The 13,633-nt window shown below is 44.4% G+C and overlaps 1 protein-coding gene across 4 annotated transcripts in view; it reads left to right on the forward strand.

The window, feature by feature from the left end:
• TCP11L1 (t-complex 11 like 1) overlaps positions 1-11,062 on the forward strand; it is a 34,855-nt gene extending 23,793 nt beyond the window's left edge. For all 4 annotated transcript variants that reach the window (XM_043580896.1, XM_043580897.1, XM_043580898.1 and 1 more), the window contains 3 exons: positions 1,858-2,039; positions 3,770-3,942; positions 7,070-11,062. In XM_043580896.1, the coding sequence (XP_043436831.1) occupies positions 1,858-2,039; positions 3,770-3,942; positions 7,070-7,272 (558 nt within the window). In that variant the 3' untranslated portion in view covers positions 7,273-11,062. The remainder of the gene's footprint in view (positions 1-1,857; positions 2,040-3,769; positions 3,943-7,069) is intronic.
• Positions 11,063-13,633: the final 2,571 nt, after the last annotated feature.

A 13,633-nucleotide genomic window follows, 5' to 3' on the forward strand; every position in this document is an offset into this window, starting at 1 on the left:
AATAGTGGCACATTCTCTCCTGGGGGACAGTGCACAGCCCGACATTTCGTTTAAAAAACAGCTGTGAGGAAGATGGTGTTTTCATTGGACACAGATGTCTGCCCTCAGAATCGATCCTTGGAAATCTTTTGTATCCTACACCCAAATCCTGGCGCAAAGCAGGGATGCTGCTGTGTAACAGTGAAATCAAGACAGAGGCTCAGTCTGTTGAAGCATCTCTGTTTAACAATAGGGGATCTTGAATCTTCAAAGATTGTTTTTACTTCTTGAAAAGAATTCTAGGTTAAGACCCTAAATTGTTAATGTCTTGATTTGGTGTGTCAGTCTCTTATAGCAAGATGGTTCTTAACATTTATTTGGTTAACCTGTAAAAATCCAGATCAGATGCCCTATCTCAGGGTCCCTGGCTGGCCCAGTCAGTAGAGCCTCTGACTCTCAATCTCAGGGTCATGAGTTCAAGCCCCATGTTGGGCATGGAGCCTACTCAAAAAAAAAAAAAAAAAAAAAATCAGCCTTTCCAATGCTCTTTCCCTCATTCCACACAGGGGACATTGGCCTGGCAGGACCCAGAGGTATCTAACATGGGGGATGCAGTCATGGAAATTCACTCACTGACTGCTTTCTGGGTGGCTTTAGGTTGTTATCAGTCATTCCGCCTTTTTCTACTTACATTTATTTTTCATTTCCTTTATTCACTTACTGATTCTTGAGGGCCTCCTTTGTGCTGGATACTGAGGGGGAACCAAGGTGAATAATGCAGGCTCTCCCTTCAAGCAACTTCTACCCTCCTCCTCTCCAGTGCTCTGGCTAGGGTGACTGGCTGCCTGGTTTGTCCAGGACTTGGGGGCAGAAAGTGTTCACAGGACTTGGGAGTTCCAGCTTTAAAGCCAGGACATCCCCAGACGAACTAGGATGAGTTGGTCATTCTAGCTCATTGCCTCATTACTCTTTCCTGTTGAAGGATATAAGTCCTAGTTATCCGGGGTTGGCTCTGCCAATCCCCTTCATATCCATGGTCATCTTCCGTCTTTGAGACAGCCCTGTGAAGCAGGAATCCCCCTTTTGTTGTTGTTGTTCTTTTTAATGTTTATTTACTTTGTGTGTGTGTGTGTGTGTGTGTGTGTGTGTGTGTGTGTGAGAGAGAGAGAGAGAGAGAGAGAGAGAGAGAGAGAGAGAGAATGCAAGTGAGGTAGGGGCAGAGAGGGGGACAGAGGATCCCAGGCAGGCTCCATGCTGTCAGCACAGAGCCCAACCCAGGGCTCAACCCCAGGAGCCATGAGATCATGATCTGAGCTGAAATTAAGAGTTTCTCAGGGCGCCTGGGTGGCTCAGTTGGTTAAGTGTCCGACCTCAGCTCAGGTCATGATCTCGTGGTTCGTGACTTTGAGCCCCAGGTGAGGCTCTGCACTGACAGCTCAGAGCCTGGAGCCTGCTTCGGATTCTGTGTCTCCCTCTCTCTCTGCCCCTCCCTCACTCATGCTCTGTCTCTGTCTCTCTCAAAAATAAACATTTAAAAAAAAAAGTTGCTCAACCCACTTGAGAGCCACCCAGGTGCCCCAGGAATTCCCGTTTTGCATAGGGCTCAGAGAGTAGAAGAAGAAATTTGCATGAGATTATGCTATTTAAATGTCATTTGGCCTCATGTTCTTAATGAGCATGCTTTACTCCAGCCTTTCTAAGGACAAAGGGGCTCTGAGGTGGAAGGATTGTTCACACAGCCCTCCATTAAGGCTCTGTAAGGACTAGAAAATCCTGAGGGAATCTGTGGAGGCCTGTGTGGGGGCTGTGGCCCCACTGCCCTCTGCTGGCCAGCCTGAGCCTCCAGCTCAGGGACAATTTTTTTTGTATTCACTACAGACAGTTTTGATGGACCAGGCTCGCTTCCAAGAACTCCAGCTCCAGCTAGAGCAACTGACCATCCTGGGAGCCGTGTTGCTGGTGACGTTCAGCATGGCAGCCCCAGGAATTTCCAGCCAGGCTGACTTTGCTGAGAAACTCAAGACGATTGTGAAGATTCTGCTGACAGATGCGCACCTGCCGTAAGTGGCTGCAAGCCGTGGGGCAGACCCTGCGAGCCAGGTCGGGGGTGGTGGGTGACAGAGAGCAGACGGGAGCAGGATCTCCTGGCTGGTGTGGGGCAGAATCCGGGGCCACTGCCTCAGAAGTGACAGGAAACTTTACACTCTGGTTTTTCACCGCAGCAGAATTCATTCAGGTTCCTACAAAGAACGTTAGAGTTCACTGTAGGGTTCGAAGGTCTCCATGAGAGTGGCTTTCAGATGTTTAGGACCAGAACACACGGTAAGAAATTCATTTTCCGTTGTGACCTAGTGCACTCTTTAGACACATGTAACTGAAATAAAAACTTCACAAAGTGAAACTTATCCTAACTGTGCTTAGTACAAAGTCTTAAGACATTAAAAAAAAAAATACTGGTTGCTACCCATTGAATTGCTTTCACAACCTGCTAACGGTTTGGGCAACACAGCCCTAGGGAAAGGTCCTATAAGAAGCAGGAGGTGTTTCCCCACAGCTGTGAGTACAGATTTTTTCCCTTGGCGTGTTCTTCGTGGCCATTTTGTGCTGCGTGTAAATGGATTGTTTCCTCACCCAGCACAAACCCACACCTGTGCGAGGGCAGCTGCTGTAACTGCTCCTGCGGTGAAGTCCGATCAGGTGATTTATGTGGTTCACAGCATATAGAATGATGGTTGTAAGTAAACACTATCTGACAAGGTCCAGTTCAGAAGATTCTTCAAGGGGAATGTCCCCCAGACATTCTCATCCTTACATAACGGAGGAATTTTCCTGCTGAGTTTGCACCAAGCATGCGTGTGTTCGGTATGGTGAGGGGTGTGTGCACATGTTGTGACCAGGGATTCAGTAGCCTTGACTTAGGCCAGGAGGGGTTTGCTGAGCGGATGCCCTTGCACAGGGGTAGCCCTTGGCTGTCAGTGAGTTCTCCCACAGCAGATCTGCTTTGTCTACTGCTTAAAGCTACCGATGAAGGGGCCCTGTCTGGCACCTTCTTAGCAGTCCAGCCTCGCACTGCTGTATCTACCCTGGTACTCGGGGGCTGACACACACCTGGTTCCAGCAGTGAGTCCCAGGGCGTGCACATTTGCTCCCACTATTTAATTGGCTCAGAACACGGGCAATTGCCTTCTTGTAGAAAACCTACCAGCAGGAGGGCTCCCCACAGATACTCTAGGAGAGCCCAAGGGCCCCAGGAAATGAAGGTGCTAGTTTTCTTAACTTTGGGAATTCAGTTTTATTTATTGTTTTAAAGTAGTTAATACACTCTCATGTTTCAAAAATCAAAAGGGATAGAAGGGTATCCATTGAAAAGTTTCTCTCCCACTCCTGTCTCGCAACTACCTAATTTCTTTCTGGGTTCTTGTGTTTTGTTCCAGTGGTGGTCAAGATCTTCTTAAGCCAAATCCAGGCTTATTTCACCATAGATGCTAGTAAGAACTTGGGTTTTGAGTAGTTAGCCCTGGTATAGCCTGGTATAGAGCCCTCCCCTTCCCAGTGTTCTTTCTAGCCAAGAGAGGGAGAGGGGGAGAGAGTCCCCTGAGTCATGTGTACACAGGCTGAAAGGTTAGTGGCAGGGGAGAGAGTCACAGATTTTCTCTTTGAACATGTCAGTCCATGCATTGGTGATTGTGACTCTTATCAGGGCTGGGGCTCTTCCTGGGCTTGAGTTGGGTAGATGTGCACTTTGTTTATGGGCCCTTCTCTGCCTTCTCCTTTCCCTTCTCTGCTCAAGCTCCTTCCATCTGAAGGATGCCCTGACTACCATTGGGGAGAAAGTCTGCCTGGAGGTGAGCGGCTGCCTTGCCCTGTGTGGGCTCACTCCCTTTACCACGGAAAAGGAGACTGTGCTCAAGGGCCAGATCCAGGCTGTGGCCAGTCCCGACGACCCCATCCGCAGGATCATCGGTATGTTTGGGCGAAGACGGGTAGCAGGGATGTCCTTTTGGAGGGCTGACAGACAGACCCCTCTGAAGAAATCTAGAAGGGTCTGATAGGTTATGAGTGCTGATGAGTGAGGGGGCGAGTGATTAATCACCACTGTGCAATTAGGGCAAGCCAGAGGCCTGGACAAGTGACCAGGCAGCTGTCATTGTTCTGAGGGCTCTGACTTTGGAATCACAGGCTTTGTTCAAAACCCTGCTCCAGAACTATGAGGTAATAGAAAATACATGGATTGGTCTCTGCCCCCCGTTCCTGGCCCAGAGCCCCTGAAACTCTTGTAATTTCCTAAGTGATAAGAGCACTAGAGTATCTTTTATTCTAATATTGGTCTTTGACCTGGATCCTGACACAGAGCTCTTAAATCCTTTGGAATTTCCTGGGTGATAGGAGTGTCTTTTGTTCTAGTGAGGCAAGTCTGGGTGGGCTCCTGGATGGGGGCTGGTCACCAGAAAGACTGAGCCATGATCAAAAGCTTAGAATTTTCAGCCCCACTCCCTCATTTTCCAAGAGAGGGGAGAAGGGCTGGAAATGCCCATGTGATGAAGCCTCCATAAACACCCCAAAAGTTCAGGTTTTGGGGAGTTTCTGGGTTAGGGAACTTAGCCAAGTAATGGGAGGGTGATGTACTCCAACTCCACAGAAACTCCTGCCCCCCGAACTCTCCCAGACCTCACCCTCTGTGTCTCTTATTCTGGTTTTCATCTGTATCCATATCCTTTATTTTGTAGTAAGCTAGTAAACATAAGTATTTCTCTGAGTTCTGTGAGCCTTTCTAGCAAATAATCAAAATCCAAGGCAGAGGAGGTTATGGGAACCTCCAGTTGGTAGCCAAATCAGACAGAATTTGTGGGTGTTCTGGGGACCTACTACTTGTGGTTGGCTTCTGAAGTGGGGGGGGGGCAGCCTCATGGGACTGACCCTTTGACCTGTGGGATGTGACACTCCCTCCAGGTGGTGTCGCAATTGAGTACAATTGTAGGACACCCAGCTGGAGTCGCAGAGAATTGCTTGGTGTGGGAACCCCTCACCCTCACCCACATCTGGTGCCAGAGTGTTGAGGATGTGGGGTGAGCGTGAAGGAGGGGGCACGGGTTTTCTTCACAAGCACCTGCTGTGGTTCTTGAGCGGGTGACTGGATGCTTGAGACTCCTCATCTCTCAAAGGGGTAATACTGACAACCCTATGCAGTTGCTGGGAGGACTGCAGGGCATGAGATCCATAAAATGCTTGTCATTGTATTGGGCAGCACATCAGAAGTACTCACTAGAGAGGAGCTGTGATTAAAAATATTACTCCATGTGGTAGCTGTTACTTTTCATCATCACAGCAGTAGCACTGTGGAAAATTCTGGTTGATCGAGGAATACAGTGTTCATCTAATTTTGGGGCACCTGACTGGCTTAGTTGGTAGAACATGTGACTCTTGATCTTGGGGTTGTTAAGTTTGAGCCCCATGTTGGCTGTAGAGATTACTTAAAAATGAAATCTTAAAAAAATGTTCATTGAATTTTTAAAATTCCCATTTATCTTTAATTTTGAAATCATTCTTTAGCTTCTTTATGAAACTAGATAGATGTTCAACATGTAAATGACAATTAGGCTTCAGGCAAAAGCTGAATGATCCATGATTACCAGATTTCAGGTTGGAGTAGAGGCTGAACCAATGACATGAGCCTGCTTCTAATACCATGACTTCTTTTTTATTATTAAGTAATATTTTATGGAAAAAGTTACAGGGATTGATGGTTTTTTAAGAATTAAATGATTTCATCCCAGTCCTGCATCGGGCATGATGTCCTGTGTGGGTCACTTGGGAGAAGCCTCTTGCAGAGGTATAAGGATCATCAGGATTAATGTTACTGACCTTGGTAGAGATGCAGGAAAGTGCAGTAAATAGACCGCTGGCTAATAAGCTACTCTGTGCCCTGCCATCTTGGCTGTTTACTAACAGCCAGTTACAGACGTGGGGGTAAAAGCCAGCCCTGGAGTAGGAATGATATGAGGATCTCCAGGTCTGGGTGAGGCTTCCAGCTCTGAGAACCTTAGGAAACCAAACTAACTTTGGAAGAGGGGTGATGGGACCCATCTGGTCAGCAGTTGCTCTGTCAGTGTGTATTGGGATCCAGAGGTCATTTGCACCTGAGAGGGTGCTGCAGGACAGGGGGTGGGCATGCAGTTTGAAAGAACCCATTTAACATAAATGCCCCTATTGCTTTTGTAATAAAATCTGCAGGAAGTGTGGCTTGCATATTCTTTTGGTTGATGAGGACAGTGCAAAAGCATCATAGAGAGGAATGGGCTAAAAAAAAAATCAACCTAAATTATTTCTCAGAGTAGTCCAAGTTTGCAAATGCCCACAACTCCATGGCCTTCCACTGTAGGCATTATTATTATTTTTTTTTTAGAGTTTTTATTTATTGAGAAAGAGAGGGAGAGAGGGTGGGGGGGGGGAGAGGAAGAGAAAGAGGGAGAGAGAATCCCAAGCAAGCTCTGTGCTGTCAGCACAGAGCCGGACTTGGGGCTTGAGCCCACAAACCTGGAGATCATGATTTGAGCTGACATCGGATGCTTAACTGACTGAGCCGCCCAGGAGCTCTTCTTGTTTTGTTTTTGAACTTGTAATTCCTGCGTTAGTCCTCTCCCACCCCATTTTTTATGGGATCTTCAGTAATGGCTCACGGTGGTCTCAGTGTATCTTGCTCCTTGGAGAGGAGAACCTGTCAACACTCTAGTCTCCCTTTGTTCATTGACACATTTATTCTTCCTTTCCAAATATATTTTGAGCTTTGAGCTTTTACTGGGGGTCAGGTCTCATGCCAGGCCCTGTGCTGGGTGCTGGCGAGGGTGGGGGAGGGGATCACGAACAAGATGAATGTGCTTCTACCCTCTTGGAACTAACTAACTAGGCAGGGAGAGGAAATGTTATAAATGGGGTAAATGTTCAGAATGGCAAAGTACTGTGGGTACTTGGACTAGGGGTGGGCAGGGAAGACTTGCCTGAAAAAGGGATGTTTGTGATAAACACTGACGCCTACTCAGAAGTTTGTAAAGTCATCCCAGACAACAACTGACTGCTTTCTTTTCTATCACAGATTCCCGAATCCTGATCTTCTTAGAAAGCTACCTTGCCTCAGGTCATCAGAAGCCATTGCCTACGGTACCTGGGGGATTGGGTCCGGTTCAGAAAGAGCTGGAGGAAGTTGCTGTTAAATTTGTCCGCCTGGTCAACTATAACAAGATGGTCTTCAGTCCCTACTATGATGCCATCCTCAGTAAGATCCTTGTCAGATCCTAACACGTACATGCGCTACAGTAGCAGTATTAGCCTCTTGATACAGAATACCTGTTCTCAACTATAACGTTGCTTTGGAAAATGGCTATTTAGTACATGTCTGTGTAACATCACTGATTCCAAAAGGAAGAGTATTGTGTATCACTGTTGAAAAGAGCTGTTGAAAAACGCACTGAATTCAATTCTATTTTGCAGGTTTGTATTTATGAGTGCAAGTTTACAAGTCAAGAAGCTTCTTGTTATCTTGAGTCTCCTAGGTAGCACTTGGCTTTTACACGGTGAACTGCTGTGTGTCCACCCGCACTGTGTCCTGATTGTAGCTGCCTTGTCTCTCCCAGGAGGCTGGGGCCTCTCTTCTGCTATCCGGGTAGTTTTTCTTTCAGACCCCTCAGAGGATCTGCCAGCCACCCAAGAATGAGACACCGAGCCATGACCGTGTTGAGACTCTCCCCCTTCTCTGGCGCAGACCCCCAGTCCTCCCCCAGCTATTTTGTGTTAGAAGGGCTATATATAGTTTTCCTGCCTCCCCAATCCCCCCCACCCCCCACCCCCACCGCTCCCATTTATTGTTTTCTCCCTCCTGGTCTAGCCAGCGCCCCAGAGCCCTTTTGTTCTAGAGGAGAATTAATTGATTTTAAAAAGCTTATTCTTTTATACAGAATTATTCCTGAGCCTGGATGATAGCAGTTAGGACTTACAGAATCCAGAGAAAGGAAATTCTTTGACTTTTAAGGTTTGAAAGTTAAGGAGGAACTATTTTTTTAAACAATATATATGTTGGTGTCATGTAAAAGAAGACAAATGTCTGGAGTTTTTACTGAAACGTTCACTCATACAATACGCAGATGTATTGATTGGATTTGAATTTCAGAAATGGATTTAAGTGTTTTCAGATAAAATAGCGTAGTATAAGCTCACTTATTTCTATGATAAAGAAGTCATGGAAAATCCCTGGTTTTTGAGCAGTATTTTTTGAGGAACTTCAGGGACCAGAATTCCTGACCTATCCTGTGACTGAAAGGGTAGCTGGGGTCTCACAGATGACCCGCTCTGTTCAAAAAATAAAAATGAAAGGGGTGTGTGTGTGTGTGTGTGTGTGTGTGTGTGTGTGTGTATGTGTTTTAGACAGGGATGTTATGTTAGAAGCAGAGCCATGAAGCTGGAGTGAACTCCCAAGAGCTGGAACAGCAAAAAGCAAAATGATGCCAGGAATCCCTTCAAGCTGCTGAGGGGTAGGGTGGGACAGGAGGCAGGTGGGGCAGCCACCAGAGGAACCTTCACTCTGTGAGAGCTGTCACGTGTACAAGCTTCAGGAGAGGGAATGGTTATGCCGGGGGTGGGGAATGTGATTTCTCCAGATACGTGCTACAAACTGTGTTCTAATGGTGTGTTTTACTTGCAGTCAGAAATGTATGCTGTGTTATGTGGTCAGAAGTCATATTATTAAAGTTAATACTCAAGGACAAATCTTCCGTGGTTTCGTTGGAAGGGAATAAAAGTTCAGTAAGTAGAACTTTTAAAGAACAAAACCACACAGTCTTTTATAGTGTCTTCAATGAGGTCCTTTCTGGAATTGTTTCCAGAGGTAAGGTTGCTTATTGGTCATATGGTATCCCCAGGCTGAGAAGCCCGAGCACTCTTTTAAAGTTGGCTACACGCCCAACATAAGGCTTGAACTCACAACCTCGAGGTTGGGCTTGAACTCACAACCTTGAGATCAGTAGTCCCATGCTCTACGGACTGAGCCACCAGGCACCCTCCCCTACCTCAGCACTCTTTCACCTGCCTCAGCCTCAGAGTGTTTGGGGTTTTGTCCCTCCTGATCCAAGGATGAAGGAGAGGAGCTTTACCCTGAAATATATGGGGTGGATCAGCACTCCTATAGTCATTCTTCCCAAATCTTAAAAACTCTTTTTGCCTTCTTTTATAGGGGTTAATTGTTTACAAGATTTTTTTCTTTCCCCTAATGTGTTCCTAAATCGACAAAGTTAAGTTTGGACCATTTGAAATCTTGATGCATATATTACAGGGACCTGCACAGACTCTCATGCCCCCTGCTACCTTAGTGTCCACTGGTGGAGTTCTCTAAATGGCAAAGCCAAGAATGACGAAGGCAAAGTTCTGAATCACAATATCCATATTGAGTTGTGTTGTCGCTCTTTGAAGATGAGTGAGCTACTTTCTTCCTGAAATCTCACAGGATTATCACTAAGGGCCAGGAAAATCCATTTAGTTCATTTAGTCACTAAGGAAATGTTTTATTGAGCATCTCCTTGTAATTCCCCCCTACAGCTCTCCCTCCAAGATATGTACCCTTTGGAGGGGAAATTATCCTTCAGAATTGAACCGGTTCTATATAATGCAGTCTGATTGGATTTGACTTGATTTTCTAACAGGTTTGTGGACACAAGCATCTTTTATGAAAGTGCTAAGTTTATTTGGCTGTAGTACTTTACCATGGATAGACTGAGCGCCTTGAGAGTTAGGTCCATTACAGACAGCAAGGCTGTTAGATTTATTTGATGGTCTCATGAATGAATGAATGTCTAGAACAGTAATTGCTACTTTGTCAGCCCTTGGCTGGGTGGGTGGGTGGATGGATTCCCAGTTTAGATGTTTTTTGAAAATCTCATTACTTTTAAAGCAAGCTGTATAATGTGATTGTTCATGTAACCATATAACCCAACTATAAATATACTTCGGTAAGGATGTCTCACTGATTAAATACAGTAGGCAGGTGCGTAAGAGCTTTTTTGTCTGAAGAAAAATTATTAATAAGTCTGACGTACTAGGTGTGTGCACATACGTGTGCCAGTTCTAAATGGATTTTTTAGCAGTTCTGTTTTTGTGGAGGTGCTTGTGTTCATTTCTCCAAAACCTTAAGATTTCTGGGCATAGAGAGGGGCGGCTGCCACCACCTTTCCTGCTGCTGAGTTTCAGGGGGAGTAGGTGTTTGCTGTTGACATCCAGTGACCTTTGGCATGCACCAGTTTGTACGTGCAGAACATTTGTATTTCTTTTAATTTTGAGGCAGGGTGGCAGAGTGGAAAGACTGGGAGCTGTCAGGAAACCAGAGTTGTGACTCCATTTCTGTTAGGTCCTGATTTGCCCCACTTAGTACCTATTTCTGGCACATGTAAAATGAAAGGACTAGACTTGATCTTTAAACTGCTTTCCAATCCTGACCTTCTGTGATCTGTCTTACTTGAGTAACTTAAGTATACTGCAGTAGGATTGTGCACAAAGCTCCTGACTGAGGGGAAGATCTGGGTTGGAGTCGTTCCTCTCTTGCCTTCTTACTGGTTGTGTGATACTGGGCCAGTCATTGTCCCTTGGGCCTCAGCATTTTCATCTGTAGAATGGGAAAATGACTAACCCTTCCTGTGAGGATTAAATGTGATAATGGATATTAGAATGCTTTGGACACGGAAAAGGACTATAAATTGCTTTGTTAACAAAGGAGAGCATATAACCCTCTGCCTGTATTCGACTCTTGGCGCCCAGCCTCCCTGCAGTCAGCACATTCTACAGGCCTGAGGGAAGGTTCTCCTCCCGGCCCAAGACTGATACTTCCGTCATCTCTTCTGTGGTAAAGCTACAGTCTTCCTTTTTCTCCTCTTGCAGCCTCCACCCCGGTAACTTCTCCCCATCCTCTCCTCTGTATTATTTGAACTAAATGAATGCATGAATGAACAAATGAAGGACGGTAGATGATGGGCTGTGAAACTCTTGTTTAAAGGCACGATCTCATTGAAAACATAATCTAAATAAAGAACCACCATGATGTTTGCAATTGTGTATTTATGTTGGATTTTGTATTCTATAACTATTTTAATGGATAGCTTTTTTTTATTCATAATATTCAAAACAACTTAATGGGATGGAGGAGGAGATACTCTAAACCCATTAAGCTCTTTTACTCTGTCAAATGCTCACTGATCCTTTCAGAAATAGCTAGAGCCCTGGGAATCAAGTGCCAGAAACCTCAACAGGCAGAATGTAGTTACATCTGCCTGTGGTGTGGGTTTCTGTTTACACTGACTTCTGAACCTAAGGACCAGAACTAATCTGTAGGCCTGGTTTGAGTTTGAAATCAGATGTGTCTGATTTTATCTCAACTATAAACACTGAGAACCTTTAAGAGCAATTTTTTTTTAATGTTTGAGAGAGTGCAAGTGGGGGAAGGGCAGAGAGAGGGAGAGGCAGAGTCCCAAGCAGGCTCTGTGCTATCAGCGCAGAGCCTGACTCGGGGCTCAATCCTGTGAACTGTGAGATCATGACCTGAGCTGGGCCTCTGCTCAACCCACTGAGCCTCTCAGACACCCCAAGCAACTTCTGACCTAAATACAACCCTAGAATTAAAGAAGCTCCCCCATTTCTGTCTTTTTCATTCATGCCGCCTCTGCTTTCTAAGGTGTGGTCTTCCTTGTGCTCAAAGCAGAACTTTGGTCAGGGCTCAGGGAGGAAAATTTACAAAATGGATGAATTGTTTTTCTTGATTTTTATTCCCAAAGCTTGGTAAGATGGCCCTTTTGTTGAATGTATAAGATTGTACTTAGAACAGGAACATGCTACCTGAGTTTTGTTCCTTGGTATGAATTGTCAGGACTTCTGGGATTTTCACTACATAGAGCTTCGCTTGCTGAGTGTCAGGTAAGAGGACCATCAACATTAATGTAGTTTGCTTTGGGAATTATAAAAAATTTATGAACATGGTAGCTATGTTTTTACTATCCTGTAAATGAACTCTTGGTTTTACTTGCTAAGTATAGGGAAATAGAAGGTTCTAAGACTACCAAATAAATTAATAGTTATTGACCAAGATTGATATGCTGACAAAAGTGTATTTTTTCATTCTTTCCTAATGGTATGATTTGGTTGTTCAGTTTTACATTTACTAGGTAGTTACAGCCTTTTACTTTACTCGGTGTGGCAACAGATAAAACCTCTTGAAATTCAGTGCTAAAGGATGGGGTTTCACTGATTTTTGTTTAGGAAGGACATAGAAATCCTTACATCTTACCCAGTTCTAGAATTGTCATTGTTATTTTCCCAGTTCTAGAATTGTCTAGAAAATGTCATTGCCTTGATAAAAAGGAAAAATATGGATCTCTTTTGGAAATTTCTTCTGGGTCTAGCAGTATGGATGTATGACAGTTTCTGCACGTGTGGGACTGGCTGTGGCATGAGTGTCTGCACATTAGATTTCCCAGAGTAAGTTCAGCTACTTGTTCAACTGTGTCTACAAAAGGAAATGTCAATACTCAGAATCCTGTTAAAAACTAAAAATCCGTATGTATTTACAGCAGAACATTAGAAAATGATTTCTTTTCACAAATAATCCTTTTTATTTTTAAAGATCAGATAACTCTCAGGAGAAAAAAAATCTTAGAAATACAGTAGGAATAAATGTAATACACATAATGGCTGCTAGTGGCACTTTTCATCAAGGTAGGGAGGTTGTGTGTGTGTGTGTTTTGTCTTTGTTATGGTGCTAAGACAGTCATTTTTCATGCATTTGTGTAGCTTTGCTTTGCCGTTCATGCAAACATCGTTGCAGATCATCACTGGCATTTGGAGCCATTCTTGTCTTTACAACACTACCCAAAGATAGCACCTCAGGAAAGACCCTGTACCTCTGTACTTTAAAGCCTGCAGTGTATTTGGCATTACTTGTACCTTTCAGATTTGTTGTTGAAAACCATATTTAAAAAACGGCTTAAACACGGCTCTTGAGGACAACAGAATCAGAATTAGAGCCAGCAGGCTTCGAAGATATTTTAGCTTTCATGGGAAAATACAAAAGACACATGCTTGTGATTAATGTGTAAATATTACCTGGCTACGTATACATTTATGTAAGAAAATGATTCCAGGTAACCGTTTTTCTATTATAAGTCAGAGTTTTATAGAAATATTTAAGGCTGATTTTAAAATGTTAGCTATTTAATCAGTTTTGAATTTAAATTCTAAATTGGGTGCCCAGTATGTAAGGATTTCTTTATAACTGTAATACTTTTCCTTTTTTTTTTTTTCCTTACTGACTTTTAGCTTTTATTCTGAATCACCGCCCTTAGGCTCAACTAGTTTTCTGTCTAGCAGTTTTTCTTTGTTTGTCTTTTTAAGTTTCTATATTTATTTTGAGAGCGTGTGTGAGCAGGGGAAGGGGAAGAGGGAGAAAGAGAATCTTAAGCAAACTCCACGCTCAGTGCAGAGCCCAACACAGGGCTTGATCTCATGATTACAGTATCACAACCTGAGCTGATGTCAAGAGTCAGATGCTTAACTGAAAGAGCCACCCAGGCACCCCTGTCTAGTGGTTTTTCTAGAAATGAGTCAGAGGAGGGACTGTTGCTAACAAGGA

Source organism: Prionailurus bengalensis, chromosome D1 (genome assembly GCF_016509475.1).
Source record: "Prionailurus bengalensis isolate Pbe53 chromosome D1, Fcat_Pben_1.1_paternal_pri, whole genome shotgun sequence".
NCBI classification, from domain to species: Eukaryota; Metazoa; Chordata; class Mammalia; order Carnivora; family Felidae; genus Prionailurus; species Prionailurus bengalensis.